At 43.9% G+C, this 12,668-nt stretch overlaps 1 protein-coding gene across 3 annotated transcripts; it reads right to left on the bottom strand.

Moving 5' to 3' along the window:
* Positions 1-115: 115 nt before the first annotated feature.
* Positions 116-10,892, bottom strand: dyrk3 (dual specificity tyrosine phosphorylation regulated kinase 3). Of its 3 annotated transcripts, none has more exons than XM_042406999.1 (6): positions 10,023-10,892; positions 7,704-7,813; positions 3,612-3,817; positions 3,212-3,506; positions 2,668-3,084; positions 116-2,544 (listed from the first exon to the last, which is right to left on the bottom strand). In XM_042406999.1, exons 1-6 carry the CDS (start codon positions 10,063-10,065, stop codon positions 1,813-1,815), a joined length of 1,803 nt encoding a protein of 600 aa, XP_042262933.1. In that variant the 5' UTR covers positions 10,066-10,892; the 3' UTR covers positions 116-1,812. The 3 variants fall into 3 exon arrangements, with proteins under 3 accessions (XP_042262933.1, XP_042262936.1, XP_042262934.1); XM_042407002.1 differs by having other exon boundaries at positions 10,745-10,892; XM_042407000.1 differs by lacking the exon at positions 10,023-10,892 and adding an exon at positions 9,581-9,687.
* Between the last annotated feature and the right edge of the window lie 1,776 nt (positions 10,893-12,668).

The following is a 12,668-nucleotide window of genomic DNA, read 5'->3' as shown; positions in this document are numbered from 1 at the left end:
AAAAAATGGAGACAGAGTAGAAATCCCTGACAGTTTTGCTTAGAAAACAAGGGACGAGAGAAAGAACTCTTTGAGCGGTGTGGTCCATACAACATGCACCTGACGTGTTTTTGTGTGTGTGTGTGTGTGTGCGCGTTTGGACAGCACCATAATTCACTATATAGTATATGTGTGAGTTTAAGAGGTTCCCTGCCCTACATGAGACAAGAGTGAGAAAACGAGAAAGAGGTTTTGTGTGTGTGTGTGTGTGTGTGTGTGTGTGTGTGGGGTGGGGTGGGGGGGAATCTAGGTCAGATTGTGGAGCATGCAGACCCCCTTCGCAGACGCACTCATGTATGCATTCTCTCGCTCTTAGTGGACAGAACTGCATGCATGTTCATCCATAGTCAGGAAACAGGACTGCGAGTGGAAGAGAGCGTATATAAGAGTAAGGGATGTATCAAGTATGTCTCCCTGAGAAACACTTCTTTCTTCAGTACCTTAAAAACCCTTCTTTGTCACTGGCCTGTCTCCTCTACACCTCCCCCAGAGAGAGAGAAAAAAAAAACAAAAAAAAAAATACATCTTGGCTCATATTTAACATACCATCTTTCATATTATCCCATGATCTCTCTCTCCTTACACTATTCTTCCATTTGGACTAATGCACCACTGCCAACAATCACAGCAGCCAATTAGGGGCATGGGAGGGTGACATTCGTACAAACTTTAACTTTGTGAAGACAACTTTCCTGGCAATCACCCCACAGGTGTGTATGTGCAATGACTTGCAGCTCTCTTTCTCTCTCTCTCTCTATATATATATCTATCAGTGAGCCAGCCTCACACTGCAGTCTCACACAAACCATTTTGTGAAGTACCGAGTGTGGCGATGACACCTTTGTGACAGAGTTAGAGTGGAGCTACCGTCCTCCCAACCCCCCTCTTTCCACTCAGGCAGGGAGTTAGGAGGAAGAAGGGGCTGTAAATAGGTTGTCCTATACCCTCTTGATGTCTCCCACAGTAGCACCACAAAGCTAAAGCACACACACATACTAATGTCACATATTGAGCTGACATGCAAGCACCAGGGATCAGGAAAGGTAGAAAAGAAGAGCAGTATTAGGAAAAAAAACAAAACAAAACGAGGAGGTGAAGACTTATTGCTAAAAACATGTTCTCCTAATTATTCACTGCATAATGCCAATCCCTCATTACCTATGTGAAGGCATTTTTGTCAACTGTGTCAGTGTGTGCAGGGCCCAAACACTAGAGCATGATTTTTTTTCTTTGCTTTGTAACTCTAACCTGTAAGAGTAATCTCTGTAGCCCTTTTCAAGTTTCACTCGTACAAACACTTCCCCAGAAAGGATGGTGTCCTCTGAGTGTTAAGAAAGACAAGTGACAGTGCAGGTGTGCTTGAGTGTCTTTTACTAAAACAAAACACTCATGAGAGAACACACACAGGTTAAAAACATTTGCTCATTTACGAAGCTGTCCACTCACACGAGGAAGTTTTTTTTTTTTTTTTAAAAAGCATTATCTAAATCAAACCTTATCAATGGCTGTATACAGAAATTCCACAGCCGCTCAAGGAAATCCTCTGTATAAAAACTTTTTAGAGTTTTTCTTTTATTGTCTCTCTCTTTCTGTTCAGCTAATATTAAAAACCAGGAACTGGGGGTGTCGACACCTCTCAGTAGAAAACAAATAAAAGAACAACCAAACGAGTTTTAAAACCTAGGTTCCACTTTCTCCTGCACTCTGACTCCTCCTGAGGAGTGCAGAGGAGGAGGAAGTGGAGGGAGAGAGGAGATTAGAAGGACTCTCTCTCTAAGAGACAAGTTTGGGTAGGACCGTGCGAAGTGGTATGGCCTCCCCTGAATCTCCCATCATGTTGCTCCGCAGTTTGTTGTTGGCAGCTGTGGTGCCTAAGCCAGGCCCCCCTTTGGCCAGGATAGAGGGGAAGGAGGTGCTGTGGTGCTCCGGGATCCGTTTCACAGTGGGCCCTTGGCTCTTCTCGGTCCCAGGTAGGGGTTTGGGCAGCCGGCGATACAGCCAAGGGTGCCTGAGTGCCTGGCTGGGGGTTAGACGAGACGAGGGGTCCCAGTCTAAACACTTCTTTATGAAGTCAGTAAAGGTGGGGTCCTCACAGCCCTTGAGCGCAGCACTCCACTCCTTGCTACTTGGAGGGCCTCTCATCTTACCACGGCGAGAGCGAGACCCCGTCAGCACAGTGGCCCCTGTGGGCAGGGTGTTGGCTCCACAGTAGCGAGGGTGGCCCTTGGAGTTGATGAAGTTCTTTGCCCTTTTGGCCTGCTCCAGAACCTTCTGTGGAGGCATGCCCAGCAGCTCCATGACACAGGCCAGCTGGTCACCCTCGTCCTCTCCAGGGAACAGGGGGTAGCCAGTCAGCAGCTCAGCCAGTATGCAGCCGAAGCTCCACATATCGATAGGTAGGCCGTAACGCGAGCCAAGGATCACCTCTGGAGCTCGATAGAAACGAGACTGGATGTAGGTGTACACCCGCTGGTGTTCAAAGCAGCTGGAGCCAAAGTCAATCACCTGGCAGAGATGGGAGAAGAAAGAACTGTGTGAGTGAAAATGAATATCAGATGCAAGACGACCTGTTATAGAGCTTGTACATAATTTCACAGGCTACATCCATGAGTGTGCCAGGTGTCTTACCTTAATGCCGCTGCGTCCCTGCTGTTTGAGCAGGATGTTTTCAGGCTTGAGGTCACAGTGGATGATTCTGTGCCTGCTCAGGGCCTCCAGGCACTGCAGTATAGAGTGAGCAAATTTCCTCACCAGAGGCAGGCTGAAACCCTGGAACTTGTTGCGCTTAATAAGCTCATACAGGTTCATGCTCAGCAGCTCAAAGGTCATGCAGATGTGGTTGCGGAAGGTGAAATTTTCGAGCATGTGCACAACATTCATGGTGCCGCTGCGATCCTGCTTGCGCAGGTGCTCCAGGATGCGGATCTCCTCCTGCGCTTGCCGGTGGAAACGCTTCTCGTTACGAACCATTTTCAGAGCCAGATGCTGCTGCAGTTTGTGGTCGTATACCTTGGCCACCTGACCGAAGCTACCTTTACCAATAATCTAAAGAGAGAGGGAGATAAAGACTAGGTTAGCTAAAAATCTGATACGGTTGTAGTTTCACAGACACTCAATCATAATTGATAGCTTTTTAACTCGTCAATATACAAGCAAAAGACATGTGGCTCACCTTGAGAAACTCATAGCGGTAAGCCAGGTGGTCATGGGGGACGTGGATGTAGCCACCCTGCTCATCATCGTAGCCACAATTGTTGTTGCCTCCAGCAACGGCAGGCCTCTTCTTGGCATTGGGTCCCACGTAGTAGATGTCTGGGTAGGAGTGGATCTCTGTCTGCTCCAGGGTGGTCAGTTGAGATCGGTACAGTCTCAGAGCCTGGTCAGGAGTGAGAGGGCCACACAGCTTCCCGCTATTCCCAACTCCATGTGAGCCAGAGGATTCACTGGAGCCCTTACTGGATTCAGTGCTGTCGCAAACAAGAATGACAGAAAACATGGTGATGAGCAACTGAAACGACATTTCTCTTGTATGAAAATTAATTTCACCATCTTCATGCCTGCATCTCTCTCACCTGTCTACACTGTGCTCCTTGGACAGGCTGGAGACTGGGGCAGGTTTACTGGGCATCTGACCAGTGGTCCCACTGTTCTGAATGGTTGCTGTAGTTATGGCATTGATCTTTCGATTGTTGGTGGAGTCTTCATACAGGTACTTGACCTTTAGCTGGCCACCTCGCACGGTTACCTGATCCCTCATTACGCCCTTGTTACTGACAACCTATTAGAGGAAGAAGAGACAGACAGACAATGGACAAAAAGAAAGGCATTAGAAAATCCATTTGGCAAACACTCCACTCTAGTTTATGCAGTCTATGTCTATTGTACTTCACTGTGTAGAAGACATGTGCTTTATTGTGTTGCATGAATGTATTCAATAGAGTGAAGAGAGTACCTCTTTGTTTCTGTGTGCTGTGCTACAGACAATATCTACAGAGTCAGACTAGTGACACAACAGTGCACAACAAGGGTTGCATGTAGCCTGCAAAAGACTGCAAAAAGAGGCTGCTGGACACTTGAAAATCATGTCAATATTTCATGTATAATCTATGGGAAAGAGCTGAAAAGTCTTCAGGCTCATTTAGCAAGAAACACAGGATCAAAGTAGGCCCCCAGACATATCTATTTACATATCACCTCTACACACTGCCAGGTGCTTCAGTGGAAGTGATTTGGATGTGGTTGGAGCAAAAACACCATGAAAGAGTGCAGTGAGGGATTCTAGACGAATTCACGATTGAGCCCACAATCACAGGTCTACAATCAGGCTTAAATATCAAAAGCTAACTTCAGAGTCATTAGCAGAGATAAAGCTAGCATTGGGAAAACCAGTGCAACTGGATCTAGAGCCAGTCTGGTGGGAAATTGAAAGGAATGACAGGCCCACCCCCAACACACATATAACATGCACAACTATCCACACCGCCTTACTTGTTTGTTTGCTACCAGTAAACGATCAGGTGAAACTGTATAAGCGATTTTTGGCCAAGCTTTGCAATAATCTTTTCTTGATTTGTAAATTCCAGTGATTAACGTCTTAAAAGGATTGAAACTTTGGTTGGGGTTCAACATGACTGCTAATAGTGGCTTGGCATTTTCACTAAAACATACTCCACAACTAAAGATTAGTACAAATTTCACATGTACTTAAAGTGCAGAAAGTTCCAGGGGAGCAACAAGAACTGGATGCAGACTAATAAATTACTGCAACTTTTGTGATCCTTTTTTTAAACACATGTGCCCAATTCATAAGCTTTAAAAGTGACAATCCACCTTTGCCAGGGATGACCTGAAAGGTTAGAAGAGCTTGAGGAAAGCTGTAGAGTCTTGCTCTCGCCTGCTAGTAAACAGCTTAGTCTCAGCGACCCCAGGAATTCATTCCTCCTCGCTCTCTGTTTCTCCTTCTCTTCTGTCTCTCTTACCAGCGGAAAGAACCCTCCACAAGATTATGGAGCACAAGGGAAATGACAGTCATTAAAGTTAGATTATACTCTTAAATTGTAGAAGCAGTGTGGCTGTTAATAAGACACACTTGACAAACTCAACTTGGGATTTCTATATGCAGACATGCTGAAGAGGCATATTAACTTCCTAGCTGTCCTTCTTTCACATGAGCACTTCTTATTTTAATGATACAGTGGTTTTGTCCATCTGAGAAAGGGGAGATTTTTGGCCCTAATGTCTCCCCCCCCCCGCATTACTGAGCAGAGTGTTTAGTTTGTTATGCTGCCCTGTGGAGCCTTTGGCTTCAGGCTCCAAACACAGCTGATGAAGACAACACAACAAGGAGGCGTACATTTGACATATTCCACTGAAAGGGGATTCAGCTTGTTGTGTGTATGTGTTGCAAGCTCAAGTCCTAAAATAGAGATGGAATGCAGGATGGGTTTCCATACATGAAACCATATAGTCTTAACTTATTACAACAGCCCTACTGCTGACCCAGGGTCTCATGCAGCTGTTGTCCCAAAGCTGTACTACAAACACAGTGAATGTCATTGATTGAGCCCCTTCACTCACACACAGACAAACGCTGGCATAAAAAAAAAATAAAAAAATCAAAGCTTTCTAGATGTGGAGCACCAACTGTGATGGATTATTGATTTACCAGGCAAAGGGTACAATTGGGGGAAAAAAAAAGTGACGAGACGAGTGTGACTCTTCTTTAACACTGGTGATACTAAGGGTTGAGAGTCCTCTGTGCACAAATTTGCATGGTGCAACAGATGGAGATGAGCTAATCCCTTTGCTGTCAGAGAAACACCTAAGTACTCTTTCCTCCTTCTCTCAGGCACAAATAGAGTTGCAACACATATAGTATACACACAGACCTTTGTCACACACATCAGCAAATCTTTCTCATTCACGGATATAACTTGGTTCCCAGACATAATAAAAAAGATTTCCGTCCGTCATCTCGCTCATTAAAGTTGGACTACGATCCAGAACTAAAAATGCTACTACAATTCATTTAACAGAGAACGAGGCAACTCTGAACACTGTATAACACTCTGAACTGGGGCGAGCTACTGTCAGTCACATTCAGCTGAGGATATTACCTCTGTGAGGGCTGCAGTGAGCATGACAGCAAAAACAAAGGAAGAAGGACAGCACTAGAATAGAAAACTAGGCCTAACCTCTGTGCAAGCCCACTGATGGAGGATTACATGAGACAGAAGAAGGGGAGGAGGGGAGAATGTTGATGGGTGATTTTGTTTGTGGGTCACATTTTCAAGCCCAATAAATCTTTACAATATATCAAACCGGCCTTTTTTTTTCCTCTGCTGGTGTCAGAGGCTTTGGAGTATCATTGTCTGTGTGTCTGTGTGTGTGCGTGTGAGTATTTTCTGCCAAAGGGGCTATTCAGAGAGGCAACCATAGCAGAAAGATAGCCCACAAGGGCTTCAACTAACATTTATTTTCAGTATTGATCTTTTTTTTTGATGTTCAACTAATGCAAAACATGTTAAAATAGACAACTACCCTTCATAGATTGTTACCAGATTTCAAAGTTGACCAACAGTCCAAAGATAGGAAACTAAAAGAACAGCAACTATATCTAATGATCAGAAAAAAAAACAACAACTTAGAATGACATCTATGGGTCAGTCAACTAAAGCCAATAAGCTATTTCATTAATGCATGACTACATGCAGACTTCAGATCTACAATGTTTTTTTTGGTTCTTTTGTCAAGTCATTTGTCAGAGTAGATGAGGGCAGTCATCTATCAAGCGAATTGAGACCAGGGCTGCAACTAATGATTGTTTTCGATGTTGATTAATCTCTTGATTATTTTCTCGATTCATCGTTTAGTTGTTTGGTTTACTAAATGTCAGAAAATGATGAAAAACGTCTGTCATTTCCCAAAGCTCAAGATGCAACCTATAATGTCTTGTTTTGTCCCACCAACAGTCCACAACCCAAAGATATTCAGTTTACTATCACAGAGGACTAAAGAAACCAGAAAATATTCACATTTAAGAAGTTGGAACCAGAGATTTTTGGCATTTTTTACTAAAAAATGACTCAAAACAATTGATCAATTATCATTAATATTATCATTAATAGTTGGCGATTAATTTTCTGTTGATCCGACTAATTGATTAATTGTTCCAGTCTACATACAGTACGTCAATATACAGTGGCAAATTTACATCCTTTGAACAGTGACATACATTGTTTTGCACATTCAAACTACAAAAGTTCACAAGGCTGTAAATTGCTGATGGCTCTCTGTATTTACTTTAGCTGCAGAGACAAAATGGCTACTTCATGTTAGCTAATCTGACACAGTCATGGAGAACTCGTGTACCCTCAGGCAGTCAATCAATATTACTCACATCATGTTACGGTATTCAAACTGAATGGTATAAAGACTTGACTGAATTACACAGGTTGGAGACAAGATAAAAGATAAGCTAACCACCTTGCTGAAGACTGAACCGAGGAAAGGGGCGGGAGCAAACGGGATGAACAGGAACAGGGCTGAGTGGGGAATATCTCTCTGAGGAACAGGATGTCTGGAGACGGAGCGTGCTTCAGCACAGGAAATTGGGCTTTACTGGCTCTGTGTGTACGTGTGTGTGTGTTTGTGCGTATACTTACTGTGTGTTTGGGCATGGGGGGCAGCCCAGACGGACTGTTTGTATCCGCCTCGTCTTTAAGGATGTGGTCTGTCCTCATGTACGAGTCATACAGGCCGTCACCATGGCGTGCTGAGGGGACAAAGAAGAACAAATAAATCAGTGTGACAATGTGGAATCATCAAATCTGCAACACAGGATCAAGGCTAAGAATGACGTCCAAAAGTCTACAGAATGCAATCTAATCTTCTCCAAAGAGGCAGACAATCCCTTGTTTGTTCCGACGAGGCAAAGTTCCATTGATTATTTCATCAGTCAACCTATCAAGCCCAATAACTGCCTTGAGACTAAAACAAATGACATGGTGTGACCCAACAAACCCCTGGAGCTAACCTCAGCAGGACAGCCCACTACACGCTGCTCTCTGTAAACCAGTAGGGATGCATATTGTCTGCCACAACATCCTAACCCACATTTACTGTGAAAAGCCCATTATTAGCAGATTCATCCATTGTATCTATTGTGTCCAATACATTGTATCCAAGTCCAGGGCTCCGACCTGACCAGCTTAGATAGGGCTTAGGGTCCCAGATCGCTAGCGCTGCAAGTGGTATTATTGGCCTAATGGGGGTAACAGATGCCTCTGTGACGACAGCATCTTTCCGTCTGCCCATCTGTCCATTCAGGCCGAGTCATGTACTGCTCACACCAGGTGTGCTCAGAAATAGAGCTCATAAGGAAGGATGCGGGTGCTTGTCATTCAATAATGCTGTGCACGCGCACTCACCTCGGTGGCATTGAGCCAAACACCTAATGCGAGATGATACAGACAGTAGATGGATGAGAGCGGCATTTGGGACTGTAGGAGGAAGCCACTTACTCAAATGACAAACCCCATCAGCCGGCTGTTTGCTGCAACAGTCGTTTAGCTAACACAAGTTTGTACTGCAATGGAAGTAAGCTGCCAGTATTAATCTCTGTCTGATAGCTTCAAATGAGGTTGAGTAGCCTATAAGCCATTTATATTATTATTGTATCAGGTTAGATCATTAGCAAAATCCCAAAACTGTGGCAGGTTTGGTGTTCTCTCTGACAAGCTCCTGAGAGTGTCGTAACCATGTGCAGGTGCGTCAGAGCCCATGTCTCTAGTGAACAGAGCAGCTCCGGGACAGATTAGACCTGCTGCCTAGATACAGACGCATTAGACCTGCACAGCACAGCAAACAGAGGCATTAGGGCTCCACACACACAATATTAGGCAAGCACAGACCCCATTAGCCTTCTGCAAATTCCTAATCACTCAGTGGGGGCTCAGTACTTTCTGTACAGCATCTGATTTTGTTGTCCAAGCTTTACCAGGAAAGAAAACATGAGACAGAGCCCAAACTTCTAAGTAACCAAACATCCAGCCTACTATGTCCACCTGGTGCTCAGCTCTCCGCACGGGAACCCCCCCCCCTTTCTTTGTACAGTGAAGGGTAGAGAACAAGGTTCAAGCAAACACACAAACAGCAGATCATGTGTCATTAAACGTGCCAGTGAGATAAAGCCACAGGTTATTGTCTTCCTCTTCCTAGTATTCAGGAAAGTGTCTCCTTAAAGACAATATGTCCAATGTACACCATAGGCTACAGGCTAGGCTTTGCCAAATGCTTGAGAGCAATGTAAAAAACATATCTTACATTTTCTCATATGCATAAGTTAAAAAAATGCTAGTAATCAAAAACACACAAAACAGAATGAAACAAAGATGACGTCAGCGCCCATATTCGTATAAAACAATAACAAGCTGCTTATCAACAATGTAAGTCATGGTACAAAATCCAAAACAGTTTCTACAAGGAAGGTGCTGCGGTTGTAAACTCTTATCATACTTTTGATAAGACAATTATTGCTTACTGGGAAGACGTAAAAATCACGCAGCGCTTCCTGGACTCTCTTCCAAAACATTTAGAGAAAGAGGTCTCGTGATGGAAACAGAGTATCAAAGCAAAAGAAAACATGTTTACAACTTGTAAGACAGGGGCTGCATTATGACATTTATTACATCTGTCCGTTCTGTCTACGGAATGACACGACGTGACATGTAAAGCCTGGAGCTAAGAAAAAAATTTGTCAATCAAAGCCATTTTAGACACAAGATATTTATGTAAATGCCACGAGTTGCTTGAGTATGAAACTAAAGCCACGACATGCTGACAGCTAGTATTTGATTAACTTGAACATGAAATCTCTTTTCAGCTCAGTTTAAAACAACCTATACATCAAACACAAGCAAGCAAACATGCAATACAACATTTAGAAAACAAAAAAGTGACTTGAAACACTTTGTTGAGGTTACCTGTTGCTATTGGGCCCTCTGGTTTTCTGCTTATTATCATCATGATTGCATTTAAAATGTGATGCCAGCATCCGAAGTGAAAAAAAATCCAAAGTAAAAAAAACAACGTGTGAAACAAAGATTCAAAGTAGAGTCACGTAGCCAGCTTAGCTAATAGCATTTAAAACTTTGCCGTGCGTGTTTGCTAAAGTACCCCGGAGTTATGCTTTCTCCTGAACTAACTCGGGTTATCTTCCTCCTTCGGGGTTAGCTAGCTTTCTCCTTGATTTTAACTGTAATTTATCCTTGTTTTTTATTTAAACCGCACACTTGTGTGTTCAGTGTGCTGGCTAACATTAGCCTTGGCTGCAGTTGGAAAAACCTGAGCAGGCGGGCGGTGGGGGTCGTTTCCCTCAGCTAGCCAGCCAGCTAGCTCGCACAGCCACAAAAACAATCGTCCGCTGGAGAGCCGCTCCCTCTCTTAAAAATAGTTTGAGTCCAATTATTACAGCTTGGTGGTCTGACCCGTGTGCCCCTCGCCTCTCTCTGTCGGTACAGTGAGTCGATCCAGAGCACCATTCCCGTGCTTATTCCCGGTTAGCAAACAGCGATGCTACCACTCGTTGAACCCCCCGGAATTGCCCTCCTTTCGGGACAGCTTGGGGCTGCTCGCTAGCTGAACTCACGCCCCATGTTCAACTGCAGAAACAACCGAGGCATCCCCTTCGGACAATAGCCTTCACCTGTAGTCGGTGCAATAAAGTGGTGGTGTTTAATCCGTCCTGTCTGCGGTACGAGTATCTTATTCGACGCTGCTGTGTGTTGTTGCTAAGGGCGTCTTCACGGAGTCCGGAATCAGCAGGCAAACAGAGGGAGGGAGGAGGGCGGTGCTTAGCGTGCAGCAGGCAAACAGAGGGCGAGAGGAGGGCGGTGCTTAGCGTGCAGCAGGCAAACAGAGAGAGGGGAGCAGGGCGGTGCTTAGCGTGCAAGCAAGGACAAAGCAGAAGGGCGCCCCGCAGCGTCCACCTGGAGCAGATCCTCGCACTGCACAAGACTCGGTATGAACTGTGTGTTTATACTGACTCTTGTCAGTATACTGACTGTGTGCATTTGCTCTGTTATAAGACTAACAGAAGCCAATATGTGCCAATTATTTTTACAAAATTCATAGTGCAAAGCGTGGGACTGGAGGGGCTGAAGTAGAGCTGAAACATATGGTCAATTAATTGATTAGTTCAGAATCAGAATTTATTATGTATGTTTACACATACAATGAATTTGACTCAGGTTTAGTGGCTCTCAGTGTACTTACACACTATATGACTACATACAGGTGAAACTGATTCTGTGGAGTGTAAACAGGATAGTGAAGAGTGTAAGGAGTGATGAGATAGATATTAAATGATGAAAAAAGATGTTACATGCATATAATAGGTGGTTATGTACAGTATATACAGCCAGCTTACTGATGTATATTATAGTTGATGGAGATGCAACTATTTTGATAGTCGAATAATTGTTTTGGTAATTTTCCCTGATTCTGACTTGTCAAATGTGAACATTTGCTGGTTTCCTTGATGTAAATTGAATATCTTTTGGACTGTTGGTAACAGAAAACCGGACTATTTTAAAGGATAGGTTCACAATTTTTCAAGCTATGTCTTAAAACAATAGTCATGTGCCCAAATGAACATTTAAACAGGTTTTGCTCTCCGTAATCATTCCTCATGTTCATACTGGCCATTAGAAGATCCTCTCCAAAAGTGCTTTCAATGTAAGTGATAGGACAAAATCCACAGTCCTCATTTTAAGCAAAAATTTATTTGAAGATAACATAAGGCTCCAGGCGTCTTGGATGGCTGATGAGCTCATATTAGCTTCAAATAAACTTTTCCAGGGAGGGCTGTGGATTTTGTCCCCCATCACTTACACTGAAAATGCACTATGAATTGATCTCTTAATGACCCGTATGAGCAGGAGGAATGATCACAGCAAGAAAAAAATGTGTCAGTGTTCATTAGGGCATTGGAAAGACTTGAAAAAATGTGAACCTATCCTTTAAGAGGTCCACTTGGCCTTTAGGAGGTAATAACTATGCATTTTTCACTATTTTTTGACATTCGGATCAAACGATTACTCGATTAGGCTAATCAAGAAAATAACTGAATAACTTATAATGAAAGTGATCGTTAGTTGCAGCCCTAGGGCGAAGTATGACTTCTCTTCAGACCCACACAGTGCTTTTGGTCATTCACTTTGCATACCCTCTCAGGAAAGCTGAACTGTGGATTGAAACTGGAGAGGGTATGGAGATCTATACAGGGCTAGATATAGTTAGGAGCAGGGCAGAGGACAGACAGAGTGAGATCGGGCCGGCATGAGAAGGGGAACGGGCTAAATTCAGACAGTGATACATGCTGGCCGGAGGGTGATGCTAATCTTAGCTCTTTCTCAGAGGTGAGAAGAGGGGTCTGTCTATATTTGCTGCCATAAATAAGCATAATGACACAGTTTCAGGCCTTAAGGCCAGCTTGACCATGCTGCTTATTCTTAGATGGTGGTGTATAGAGGGAGTAGGGTCACACTACCTATAAATTGATCTGCTCATTGGACTTTCCTCTCAAAAGGGGTTCAAGGTGTAAGTGTGAGGACCAAACACCACTCTAA

This window comes from Thunnus maccoyii, chromosome 3 (assembly GCF_910596095.1).
Source record: "Thunnus maccoyii chromosome 3, fThuMac1.1, whole genome shotgun sequence".
NCBI lineage: Eukaryota > Metazoa > Chordata > Actinopteri > Scombriformes > Scombridae > Thunnus > Thunnus maccoyii.
This window is presented reverse-complemented; position numbering and strand designations above follow the sequence as displayed.